This window comes from Halyomorpha halys, unplaced genomic scaffold (genome assembly GCF_000696795.3).
Source record: "Halyomorpha halys isolate HHAL.00 unplaced genomic scaffold, Hhal_1.1 Scaffold548.1, whole genome shotgun sequence".
NCBI lineage: Eukaryota > Metazoa > Arthropoda > Insecta > Hemiptera > Pentatomidae > Halyomorpha > Halyomorpha halys.
This window is the reverse complement of record NW_027105247.1, coordinates 103,869-116,978: the sequence shown is the minus strand read 5'-3', so window position 1 is coordinate 116,978 and position 13,110 is coordinate 103,869. Positions and strand designations below refer to the sequence as shown.

Sequence of the window (13,110 nt, the reverse complement as noted above, 5' to 3'; positions counted from 1 at the left end):
AAGAATCGGACTGATCACAAAATATCATATGTACAAAATTTAAATTAGTGTTACTCAAACACCCTAAACACATATGCCTTTATTAAAAATACTAATTATAAATATTCTTTTAAAATTTTTCTAATGACTTTTAAATAAGTGATTTTGAGTAACTGACAATGCTTCCAAATTCAAATTTTAAGAGAATTTTGATCAAGAACACCCATAATGTTTTTGAGGTAATTTCTCTTTCGGAATGTAAGGATTCAATGTATAGAATTATCCTTTTTAATTTCATTGTGTATCTAAAAATTGTATTTAATTTTTATGATTGTCAAATTGGTATTCAGTTTTTCTTCTTTACAATTTTTACCTTTATCATAAATAATATTAAGAATGTTTTTAGAAACGGAAGAGTATTGATTTCGATTTCATGATTAACGATCCCAAAAATGCGATCACTTATTCCCCCCATTATTTTATAGGAGTCTGTAAAAAATGAATTCCTATAGCGAGTAATTAAAAACATACAATTAAAAAATAAACATGAGTAATGAAATAAATTAAAATATGATAGAGAAAAATAAAGAAAATGCAAACATAATTGTAAGGCTAATCATAGCATAAAATAAAAGTAAATGGTCAAAATAAATAAAACATAATAATAATAGATAGAAGAACCGTTACATAAAATATGAGAAATAAAATAACCAATAGTAAACCCTTAGCCAGAGAAAGGAAAAATCGCTACAGTAACCATGAAAAAAATATATATAACTTAATACACTTAAAATAGAAAATTAAAGAAGTACAAACTGAAATAATAAAAGAAAAGAAAAATATAGGTTATACGGAAAATTATATACAATCAACTCAAGAGTCGAACGCGGCTTGGTTGGAACTTTATTAATACAAGAACAAAGCGCGCTTGATGACTAAAGCGGTCGACGCCCCCGTTCCTGGTTCCTTTGTATCTCGGTCAAGCGAAAGGCATAACTGTTTTATTCGGACCTTCTTTACAATTGAATAACAAAAGGAGAGAAATTAAATACATTATTTCATATGACATATTTACGGGAGAAAAATGCTGACTAGTGTTAATACACTAGTAATTTATCAATGTCACGATTGACAATAATCCTATAACAAAAACTACTATGATTATTTTTTATAAGTAAAATAATGATTTGAAGTTAAACCTCATAAAGTAGGCTAATAAGACTTAGTCAATATTTATTTAAAGATAAATAAAACTACGTTTTACGTTGATCCCGGCAAATTCAGTGACGTAAAAGTTCTATTTTTAGGTAGAGAAAGGCATGGCAAGATGGCTGTCTCGAAGAAGAAAATTGTTAAATAAACATGCTAGACGTAATATGAGACTAGGAAACCGACTGTATTACTCTCATTTATAGGCAATTTAAAAGTATTTATCTCCTACCTTCATTTCACGTCCAAAATTTGTAGTAAGAAAAATGAATATTTGACAGGAACACTTGTTTGCTGTTATAATGTTGTATTGTTAGATATAGCCCACCAAGCCAATCACCCTTTGAACCATTTACGCCGGAAATAAAACAAAATTAAATAAAAATAAAACAAATAGGTTGTGAAATGCCCGAATGATGAAGGTTTATTACATTTTAAAACGTTGAAAACATTCATCATTTGAGCTAGGTGTAAAAAAAAAATATAAATATAGAGGAAAAATAAAATGTTCATCCCCTAAAGTATTCTGAACAAAAAAATTACTGCACCTTTCTTGATTGATAACATTAACCATGCCGTTTGGAGGCGATGCAGTTTCACTTTTAAGGGCCATTGTCTACTCCGAACGTTAGCCCGGGGACAGAATTCAGATGAATAGTCTTACTAAACACTTAGTTGGAGCTGCAATTACACTAATTCTTTATTTTAATTAAGTGCGTAAGAGTAATAGAGAGATTGGCTTAGTGATTATAAATTAGATAATTAATCATTCTTCTTAATTTTTTGGTCAACCTGGATATTGCCTCAGCTTCCCTACTCTGTTCACGGCGTACACTTGATTCAATATGGCGACAAGCCACATCAGCTCCTAGAACAGGATTGTGACGTCACTACAGGGGTGGGGCTACGCCCAATAAGAATGCAGAACTGAAATTACTCAGAATTTTCTTATTTCAACTAAAAACAGAAAATGCATTCTTCAATCAATTAGTAAAAACTGTTATATTGACTACATTAAAAGTAGTTTGATTTTTAATAATACCATGGATATTTTATTTCATACCAAAATTTATTAAATTCAAATAGGTTCACTGTAGTGTAGGTAAAATGACAATGATTAAAAATAATATGATAACCACATTGTTTTTATAAAAATAATAACGTAAAGATACATTTTAATAGTATCAATCCATTAAAATGTCAATAAGTGCAAAAGAAGATTTATTAAAAAAACATATAAAAAAATAAATAATAATTATTGTTAATTTTTTCATTAAACAATATTAACAAATCTTTAAAAATATATAGGTCAAATTAGAGCTTTATGAAAGACAAATACCAAGGAAAAAATGCAATTACCATTAATAAAAAGTATAATAAATATTATCCGTACTTATTTACAAAGTATATATACAAACTTGATATTTGTTATGGCTTGATTAAAATAAAAATATGAAACTAAATACAATTTTCAGAATTCTCTTTAATATCATCCAAATCTTTCTCATCACATTCCTCTTTTTCTTCATCCTCTTCTTCCTTTTCTATTTGGACCTGTACATCAGTTTTGTCAAATTAATGCAATATGTTCAATAATATTTATTTTAAGAATACAATTATTAAATACTCCATTTATTTTTAAATCATATTAATCATTTTTTCTAAAAAGATTGTCTAAATTTCTCAAAACCAGTCAAGATTTATTAATTTCCATTTTATTTTTCATATGTTGAAAACTATAAATGAAATAATACTAACAAAAAAAAATATCATGAAACAAACAAAAAATTTTAATTCTATAAAGTTGATTTTCTTTAATGAAACAATAATATAAATGAATAATAAATCATTAGGAATCAACTTTCAATAGCTTAATTGGATAGCAAGCAAAATTAATTCTATTATAAAATTTAAATATTTTAACTACTAATTTCAAAAAAGTTAGATTTTTTATTTAAGCAGTAAAGAGTGGAATTTCAAGAGTTCTAATAATTGTAAAAAATTAGTAAATATGGCCATATGTTCAATTAAAGTTGAAACAGGATGAAATTTTGTTAGATGCAAGGCTGGGCAAAAATATAGTAATAAACTAACTATAACTAAATTTTTATGGACACAACGTTGATTTATTATTGAACAATTAATAACTAAACATTGTTTCTATAACAATTTAGTGATAGTTTCATTCATAGTTAATTTTTGCCCAGCTCTGATTTGATACTATCTGAAAATATTGATCAAATTTGATTCATTTCAAGATTTAAAAATAACTCTATATAACAATTTAAAAACTGGCTATTTGGACATTGACGTGATTCATGATAGTAAGAAAACTAGTGTCTGAGTTTTATACTAATATTTAAATCAAAAACATATAGATAGGATAGCAATATGTTAAGAACTCAAAATGAATGAAATCTTGATTTAATCAATGAACAGCCACTGTTCAAGATAACTTTGTAAGCAGTTGTAAAGATAATGAACAATGAACACAATGTTGGATAAAATATAATTATGATTCTTTCAATTTATTCTTTCTTTTGATTTATTTTTTAATGAATCATATATTTTTAAATAAAAGTCCTATCAAAAAATCATTAAAAAAAAATCAATAATAGAAAACCAAGATTGTTTGAATATCATGGATAAATATATGAAACAATAGTAAATATTGTTATTCTAATAAGATATAAGACCGTCAGAATTAATAGATCACTGTGGGAAAGTAGACACACATACAAAAAAACTCTCAAAATAAGAATTAAGCCGATTATTATTTTACTCCCATTACTCAGTTTCTTCTAGTCACCATGTTTGTTTTAAAAAAACCAGCAAAATATAAACACACCAATTTTAAAGCTAACAATAAATGTTTCGAGTAACTAATTTAATTTCTGTTTTTATACATTCTCTATCATATATAATAATATCAAATATTATATGTATATATAATTAAATAAAGTATATGTTAATGTATATAAAATATATATACATATCTATACATGTGTTAAGGTATAGTTAAACTGTTTTCTTTTGAAATTTAAAATCGAGTTTTCATACAGCTAAGCCATATGATAGGCTAGTATTTTTCAATCTTCTTTTGTTCAACTGTCAAATAAATACCTAATTATTTATTTATTTTATCAACATGAAACTCCAATTTAGGGTTAAAAATATATTTCAATAAAAAAGTAAAACTATAAAAACTTATTTTTTAGTTTTTAATAATAGTGAATAACAGTAAGCATCCATAATTATAAAAAACTCAAAGTGAACAATTTTCTCAATGCAGATTTTAATTATTGAAAGCGTTGAGTAGGTCTCCATTTCAAATACATTATATGTTAATACATTAGTATATCATACATCATATATACATTATTTTTAACAGTATTTAAAAAAAAAGTTTTAAATTGTAATTATTAAAAAAAAAAAAAAAGCCTATAAAATAAAGATTAGAAGCTTTTTCTTTCTAATAAAGGAAAAATAATTTGCAACTCCTAACAAATGAATTTCAAAGAATTACAACTATGAATGGAAAAACCTATAAAAGAATTTTTGCAAAATTGATAGTCATTATAACATTTTTTTTAATAGCATGAATTCAGACTATAAACATTAAATCACTAAAAAGAACTAAATAGTGTGATCATGCAGATTTTACAGAAAGGAATTTTGAAAAGCATGCTTTACTAGGCTAAGTTTGGTAAAAATTATTAAGTTAAACTATTAAGTGGAAACTATACCTACTATCTGGATTTTATTAACTCTGAATTGAATTATAATAGCAACAAATGCAAAGAATACATTGTGCTATAATATACATTGTGCCTTTTTTGAAAAAAAAAAAAAAATGTACAATCGACCTGTAGATTTCTAAATTTATTTATTTTTAAATTCAAGATCTCTTTTTGGAATAGAAGGGTAATTTAGTTTGATTAATTTAAAGAGTTTGATTAGTTACAGAGTTGTTTGATATAGTAAACAAAATTACTATCCCAATTTTAAATCAAGGTTCAATCAAGGGAACCAAGATTTGACTAAGCAGCAAAAGGCTAGCTGGGACTTTTTGTGATCAAAACATTTCCCTAAACTCAGATATTTTAAACTACAATATTCTTTTAGATTTGGTTCAACTATCCTCAAAGGTGTGTGTGAGGAACCTTTCTCCAACATAGGCCTAATAAAAAATGAATATTGTTCTTTGGTACCGACTCTTTCTTTTAAGAATTTATTAATTTTGTCTTCAACCAGAGCTGAACTAGACTTTGAAAATCTGAACAAACAAAAATAAATTCAAAAGTTTCATTAAAGATAGTGGATTATTGTGTGAATTAATTTTTATTTCAGTTGGTTTCAAATATTTTGTATTTATTTATTTTAATGTATTTACTTAACTTAAATGTTTCTATAACTATGATTTTCTTTATTGGGGGGGGGGGGGGAGATTCTACAATAATATCAATTTTCTGACAAGTTGAAATAACTTTGAGTCAGTGGAAATTAACAATTAGTAAGTAGGTTGTACATTGTTAATCCTAACATAAACTTTTATTGTCTAAAAAATAGTCATTAACTGTTTTTGTTTTGTAGGTATATTCTCGAAATTAACTAAAGAGAAACAAATATTTTTCAAAACCAGTACCTATACTAATTATAATAATAATTGTGTAGAGTAAAGGAGAGGGAGGGGGAAGAGTGTTGGGAACAGGCCCGGTTGCAGTATGCATTATAAAAAAGTTGGGTACCCCTGATTTAGAAGGTAAAGTCAAACTACCTTGTATTATACATTGTTAATGGAACAGAGACTTATAAAAAAATGTGAACAGTAAAGAATCATTAATGCATAAAAACTGTGGAAAAAAGGCAAATTGTTGAGATCCCAAAAAACGCTTCTATAACACCAACTCTAACTGAGAGGTTTGTCATCTTCTCCAATAATTTGAGAGCCCGAAAATATACCTACGTCAAACTGCTATATTGTGGTAAAATATTATTCAAATAGGCTATTGTACTAAAAATTGCTTATAAATTTTATTTTGTGAAGTTAATATTCTAAAAATGTTTAGGAAAAAGGTGAATTTCAGAAGATATTTCCCAGATTTCCAGTAAGTTGGGAGATCCAGTCAAAATAGTTAAGAGATTTTAGTTTTGACCCCTCCCTCCCCTTCTTCCGATACGTTGATGGAACAGTGCCCTAGCAATAGTAGCAACATACATAGGAAAATAAGAAAAAAATTAATAATTTAACTTCTTTTATAACAATTACTTTTTCATAGTTAGATACTTAATCTATTTACTAAATAAAAACAAATGAATTATAATTTATGATTGTATTATTGCTTACTCCTCTTTACGCTCATTCCTAGCTGAAAACCTTTTTAGCTAACAGTCTTCTTGTACCTTGGTATATAAATTTCGACATGCATTAACATATAAAAATATAGTAGATACAGGATTTGACATTAACTGATAACCCACATTAGATCTCTAATAGAAAAAAAGTATTAATTTCATTCATTTACATATTTAGACATTTTAGTAATTATACGGCTGATAAATACTAATTATGTTTACATTGACAATACACTTATAATGTGATGAAGTCCTTTAAATTTAAAAGAAAATTATAAGCATTTTAGGAACTAGCAGAATCTCTAAATCAACCCTGACATTAAAAATGCACTAACTTTTGACTGCTTGATGGTATATTAGCAGAAGTATATATATTCTTTCGAGTGTGATTCTGACCAAATCACCTCCTTGCATAACCGTTGGTCTAGTAACAGTACTTTCTTACTAAGTACTGAACCCCTGACCCTCCATGAGTAGTAGTAGTATAGATTTGTATCTATTTTTTTAAATATATATTCTTGGAGGAAATTTAATGCTCTACAACTTCCTAATAGGACAAAGGCTTGGAAGGGCAATTTTGATGAAAAATGTGGTTAATACAAATTTTACATTTTAGCCGGTTCATATCTAGGAAACAGTAAGAGATCGGGATAAAGAAATAAGCCCTATCAATACCCTGGTTCAGTCATAATCTCATCTGCTTTGTTTATCTATTTTGTGTCTCCTTGTAATTTTAGACACCTCCCTCAATATATTTCCAAAACTTTTTGAACTAAATTAAACTTTTTCAACGCAGCAAAACCAACTTTTTTTGGATAAGTTGACTGAGCTAGCTATATTCTGCATTATAATAGAGCTAGGATTCACCCTCCCCTCTTCCTCTTTCATGGTAAAAATTTAAACCTAGCACATTCATATTATGTATTTATTATAATAAATAAAATTAACAAATTAGTTTAAACAAAGAACTAACCATTGGTTTCTGTTTGTGGGAATGTTGATAGAAAACAAATGTTACACCAGATCCCCAGCACTGCTTAAGAACTGGATCTATCAACCACCTCTTCTCAGAGCAATGATGCCAACTGGAAAAATCATCTGTGCAATCACATTCAGGAGGAGGTCCTTTGGTCTGAATTCCATTCACACACCGTGCACATTTCAACCTGTCATAACCAATAATATAGTCTACCAGTTCTAATTATCATTAAGTTATTATACATATACATGATAACAGATAAATACACAATATATATTCAGAATTTGCACAGCTTAAGAATGAATTGATAAATGTTTTTATCTAAATTAAATTAGAAAAAAAAAAGAAAGTAACAATATAATGAACATAAATAGTTGACCGTATAATTTAAAATATGAAGATAGTCAGGTTTTTTGAGGTAAAAAAAGAACAAAATAGTTTTCAACTATTTATTATCCGACATTTCACCCCACTTTATAGGGCTTCATCAGGGCTGTTCAAGACGATAAGCTAAACAGCTCAAATAGCCTAAACGGACCTGATGAAGCCCTACAAAGTGGAGCAAAATGTTGGATTCAAGATAGTTGAAGACTATTTTGACCGCAACCCTGACCATCTTCTTCATATTTGAAAGTAACAATAAACTGTTAAAATTAAAATTAAAAAAATTGATTAACATTTAACAAATATAATTTTGAAATACAATAATAAAAATATCATACTTCTGTATCACCAAAGTTGATAAAAAAATAAATAAATAAAAAGACAAATTGTAAATTGTCAAATGCGGTGACCAAGATTTACAGCTTGGATTGCGAGGCAGCCATTGTGTTTAGAGATATGATTAGGACAGCATAGTGTACACATTTAGTTTGAGCCAGTCAAATGATATGCAGACTAAAAGAAGTTAAGTATGTATTAAGATAGGAAGTATACACTCATAGATAATGGTTTAGATTACAAACCATTTTGTTAGTATTCATTAGAGTTGGAACTAGTTATGATTTATACATTACTGTATTTTATTAGTTTGGTGTGGTAAAATTATAACATTGTGATCTTCAAGAGTTTTTATGAGTGAACTCCAAAAGATGTACAAACTTAGATACAGTAAATGTACCTTTACCTTACTACTACATATTATTATTATTGGCGCGACAGACTGTGGAGGCCAAGGCCTCACGTTATGTACTTAGGAAATACCTCACGCGTTTGATGACGTGGTTTTCATAAGGTGGGTTTTGTGAGTGCCACCCATTCCTTAACGGGTCTCACAAATGCCCAGGGGAGAGTATGAGTGAGTATTGTATAATTACATGCTTGGAAAAATCCCGGTTAGGGCCGGAAACTCGAACTCACAACCTTTGGGTTGGCAGACAGGCTCGTTACCACGCTGCTACAATCAACCCCCTATTAGGGGTATCTTCAGCAATATCTTCCTTTTTTCCACACATCAGTGATCATCGTAGAGTCTCTTTTTAGAAGTTCTGCAGGTGTATTAGAATATTATCTTATTATCTCTAGGACCTTCACATTCCTGAGTTTCCCACTAACTTTAATTATTTCTCTATCAGTTGGAGGATTGGTATGAATCTACACATCTTCTGTATAGTTTCCATCAACAAGGGTGTCCTGGTAAAGTTTTTCATCTTCAACTGTACAATTTAGGAGCTCAACAAAGTGTTGACTCCATTTTTAGATTTGTTCCTCTTTGGCTGAAAACATCTCTCTCTCTTTTTCTCTCTTTGCTTCATATTGGTTTAATTTCCGTAAAAAATCGCTTCTTGGAGAGAGTTTTTGAATTTTATGTAACATTCTAAGATCTTAGTTCCTCTTATCTCTTCAGAACAATCTCTTTACTGTCCTATTTCCTGTTCCCATAAATCACTTAGTATATACTATACATGAAAAAAAAAACAGTTAACATTAAAAGGGTGGTGACCAAGGGGTCACCATTAACTGTGTAAGGACACAGTGTAGATGGTTACCATAGTTCTCATCATTAAGGTTTCGAACATATTATAGGTCATGGCCACATGCTAAGCAATCTCTGGAGCATTTCACATGGAGCATATAAATGACTTTAGTGTTTATATAAATGTTCATGTGTCTATATAACTGTTCAACATGGCTCACCAAAACTAAGTCAGAAAGTTTATTGCACCTCATGTGTTCATTGTACCATGAAATCGACTTGGTATAGAATAATGGAGAGTAACTGTGCTTAATAAAAATTATTAGAGGGGTATACTGGAGCAGACCAAGTCTAAACTTGGGAAGTAATCTCAAAACATCATCATCACCACCATTCATCACTAATATAAAAGCTATAAAAACATATTAAATAGGAATATATGTGTAGATAACAACCTCAAAATGGATATAATTAATTCTTTCTTTTCTACCTATCATTTAAGATAGAAAATATAACAAGTTAAAAACAAATAAATAAAATTAGACAAAACTGATAAATACATACTTGTCATGAGTATCACTTTTTGTATTTTCTTGGTACATGAATAGTGATTTTAGCTCGACCATAGAAAAATGGCATTTCACATCTTCTTCACAATCTACAACACTGGAACTTAATGCTTTTTTATGGGCTTGTCTCTGAAGCATTTTTTCTTCTATACTTCCAGTCTAAAATTGCAACAAAATAAACAGATATTATATTTATTCCAAAAGCATGAGTAGCGAATATTTAAAATTGATTCAATGTATATATTTTTTGAATACCAAGGGGACAAGCACTGGAAAACGTGTTCAATTCATAACACCCAAAAACACAAGCACAAACAAAAAGGTAAGATTAATATTTACTTTTGCTCATGACTTATACATTGATTTATAATAAATTGATGAAGAGAAAATTACCTTCAGTCTTAGTTCAGATTTTTTTCTTTAGCCCTTTGTTTTGAAATGAGTGGGATTTTAAACTATGAGACTGAACACAATCCAGTCAAATAGAAACCAAAAAGAGGTCTCGAAAGGCATGGAATAATTCTAAAAACTGTCCATTTATGTTTTATAGGATGCTGATTATGAATTTCATCTTTATGATCATAAATGTTTTTACCTAGAACTCTTTCTAGTTCCTACTTCAGTGGATTAATAAATGGTATAGTTTTTATGAAAAAGTTAGTCATACATACAGCAATAAATCTGTAAATAAAACAAGGTTTCTTCTGACCATCTCGCCAAACTCTAGCCATAGCTTGGTCATCATTTGCTGGATTCCAATCCGGATCAAACATAACGAGCCTATTAGCACCAATCAAGTTTAGTCCACAACCTCCTGCCTTTGAACTCAGCATGAAGATAAAAATACCAGAATCTGGTTTATTAAACTGTTCAACAACCTAAAATAATAATTCATATGAGCGAAAAAAATTTTCAGTAATAACATATACTTAGTAAGTCTTATCAGAGTACAATAAAAATAAATACTATTAATAATAGAACAGATTTTAGCAAACCATTACAAATTTCAGGAGGAGAAAGGACTATGTTTATAAAGATTCCAAAAATTCTTCAAAAGTGTACGCAGCTATGCGTCTTAATTACAATATTTTTAATGATTGGAGAAGTTTGTCGGGGGATGCGGTCAGCAAAGAACAACATAAATAAACAAAACCATATTTATTTATTTTATCCCGACGTTTCGACCTGAGTTTCAGGTCTTCATCAGGGGTTGTAGCATAGAAGGTAGGCTAGCAACTCAGTTGAGTTGCAGCCTACAATATTTTTAATTAAAATTAAGTTAAAACTTCTTTTTAATTTCTTTTAATTTAAAATCTGTCAAAAATTTTAAAATAAAATTTCATAACCCAAATCCAAGTAAGAAACTGAAGGCTTCGTAAAACCATTATTCAATACAGTTCAAAACAAAACCTAACTTAAGTAACCTATTTGGTTATTGGTGCTGCTCTTATCTTAATACTACTTACTAGGACATTATCAGGAAGTCATAGATATTCTTCTTTATCCTGCCCAACATCTATACATACATGTCTATTTTAATCACTTAAATGCAATTAATTCAATTATTGTAGGGCTAATAAATAAATTCTGATTCATCCTTCATCTAGATAAATATTCTATGAGATATTTTAGAAAATAGGATTTCTCAATTTTTAATTTGTATGATACAAAAACCAAAAATCAATAATGATATTAAAAACCAAAAAGTCAAAAATAATTAAAGCTTTGCAATATGAAATTGAGGAAAATATATAATAGTTGAAACAGAACAATTTAAATTACCCAAAATTCTTACTTTTCCTCTTTTCTTTATAGTCATAGAACCATCTAATCTCACATATTGGTACTTTCGCATGGCACAAAGTCTTTCAAACATTTCTAAAGTCTGTGTATAATTAGATACTAAAACCACTTTGTCAGTTGATGTAGACTTTATTATGGCCAACAGACAATCCAGTACCATCATTTTAGTAGACAATTCTACATTTAGAGTTTTTCTAAAAAATACAATAACAATATTATTATTATCACTATATCCCACACAAAATATAAGAAAATTGATAAAGTAAAATTTTTCTAGGCGACCTTCACCATTCTTATTTCTTGTTGGTTTCCAAGTATTTTGATTATGCACAACAGCTTATTTTATCAAGTATAATTGTATAATTTATAAGAGCAGAAACATGTTTAAACACATAATCACGAATGTCATAGAACAAAGTGTGTTAATAAATAAACTTAACAAATTTGCACTTACCTTCTATAAGATTCTTCATAACCCTGTGGAAGTTTTGCTCTAGCACCCTGGAACCCATCTTTACCTTCTAAAACTTTATCCATTACAAGATCTGGATGGTTGCATAATTGTTTCAAAGAAGTTACCACTGACAAAGCAGAAAGTCTACTAGACTTTTCACCATCTTCATTTTCTAAAAAAGAATAGATTGAAATATGAAATTAATTTAAGGTGAAGGTAAATTTGTTAAAATTAAAAAAAAAAAATGTCACTAATTTTAAACAAAGTGTTCAACATACAACTAATACACTATATACACTAATACATTGAACAAACATTTCAGTTGCACATTCCAATACAAACTCATAGACTCAAACTTCCAAGGTAGAGGGAGGATGTTTTAATATAGTACAAGAGCCGGGAAGAATAAAAGGAAGTTATCTCACCCCAATTTTTGATTACTTTAATGAAAACTAGGTATAATTACTGGTCAAAATTGATGAGTCTGCCAAGTATAGTTAGGGGAAATAAAAAATGCCAGCTATTTCAAAACCTTAAAAAAAACTAATTTTTCATTCGGAGCTCTATATCTTAAAAACAACCAACAAAACTAAAAAATCTAAGAGAACATTATTTAAAGAAGAGTAAATTTGCAGAAATATTAGCCCTAAAAGAGCTATTTACGTCCAATAGTTTTCGAGATATAGCTTTTTAAAAAGCAAAATTTCTTAAAAATCTACTGAAAGATTAGTAGTTAGTTACTTTATTTTGAGAATTCTATATCTCAGGAACTATGTGACGTGCAGATGTCTATTAGCACTAAAATTAAAGGTAGTTTAATGGACTATAAAAAAGTTTATGACCTTTA

At 28.5% G+C, this 13,110-nt stretch overlaps 2 protein-coding genes and 1 long non-coding RNA gene across 3 annotated transcripts in view; 1 reads left to right on the top strand and 2 right to left on the bottom strand.

Moving 5' to 3' along the window:
- LOC106684146 (suppressor of sable) overlaps nt 1-2,047 on the bottom strand; it is a 51,614-nt gene extending 49,567 nt beyond the window's left edge. The window contains exon 1 of the mRNA XM_014426061.3: nt 1,737-2,047. Within this exon, the coding sequence (XP_014281547.2) occupies nt 1,737-1,801 (65 nt within the window). The 5' untranslated portion in view covers nt 1,802-2,047. The remainder of the gene's footprint in view (nt 1-1,736) is intronic.
- The window catches only part of LOC136796382 (uncharacterized), a 50,889-nt gene extending 43,241 nt beyond the window's left edge, over nt 1-7,648 (top strand). The window contains exon 4 of the long non-coding RNA XR_010844091.1: nt 7,548-7,648. This is a non-coding gene — a long non-coding RNA (uncharacterized lncRNA). The remainder of the gene's footprint in view (nt 1-7,547) is intronic.
- Nucleotides 2,463-13,110, bottom strand: part of LOC106684147 (DNA repair and recombination protein RAD54-like) — a gene marked incomplete in the record, with an annotated part of 21,239 nt that continues 10,591 nt past the window's right edge. Inside the window, 6 exon segments of the mRNA XM_067049952.1 lie at nt 2,463-2,742; nt 7,517-7,709; nt 10,002-10,165; nt 10,678-10,884; nt 11,802-12,003; nt 12,264-12,435. Coding sequence (XP_066906053.1) covers nt 2,647-2,742; nt 7,517-7,709; nt 10,002-10,165; nt 10,678-10,884; nt 11,802-12,003; nt 12,264-12,435 — 1,034 coding nt within the window.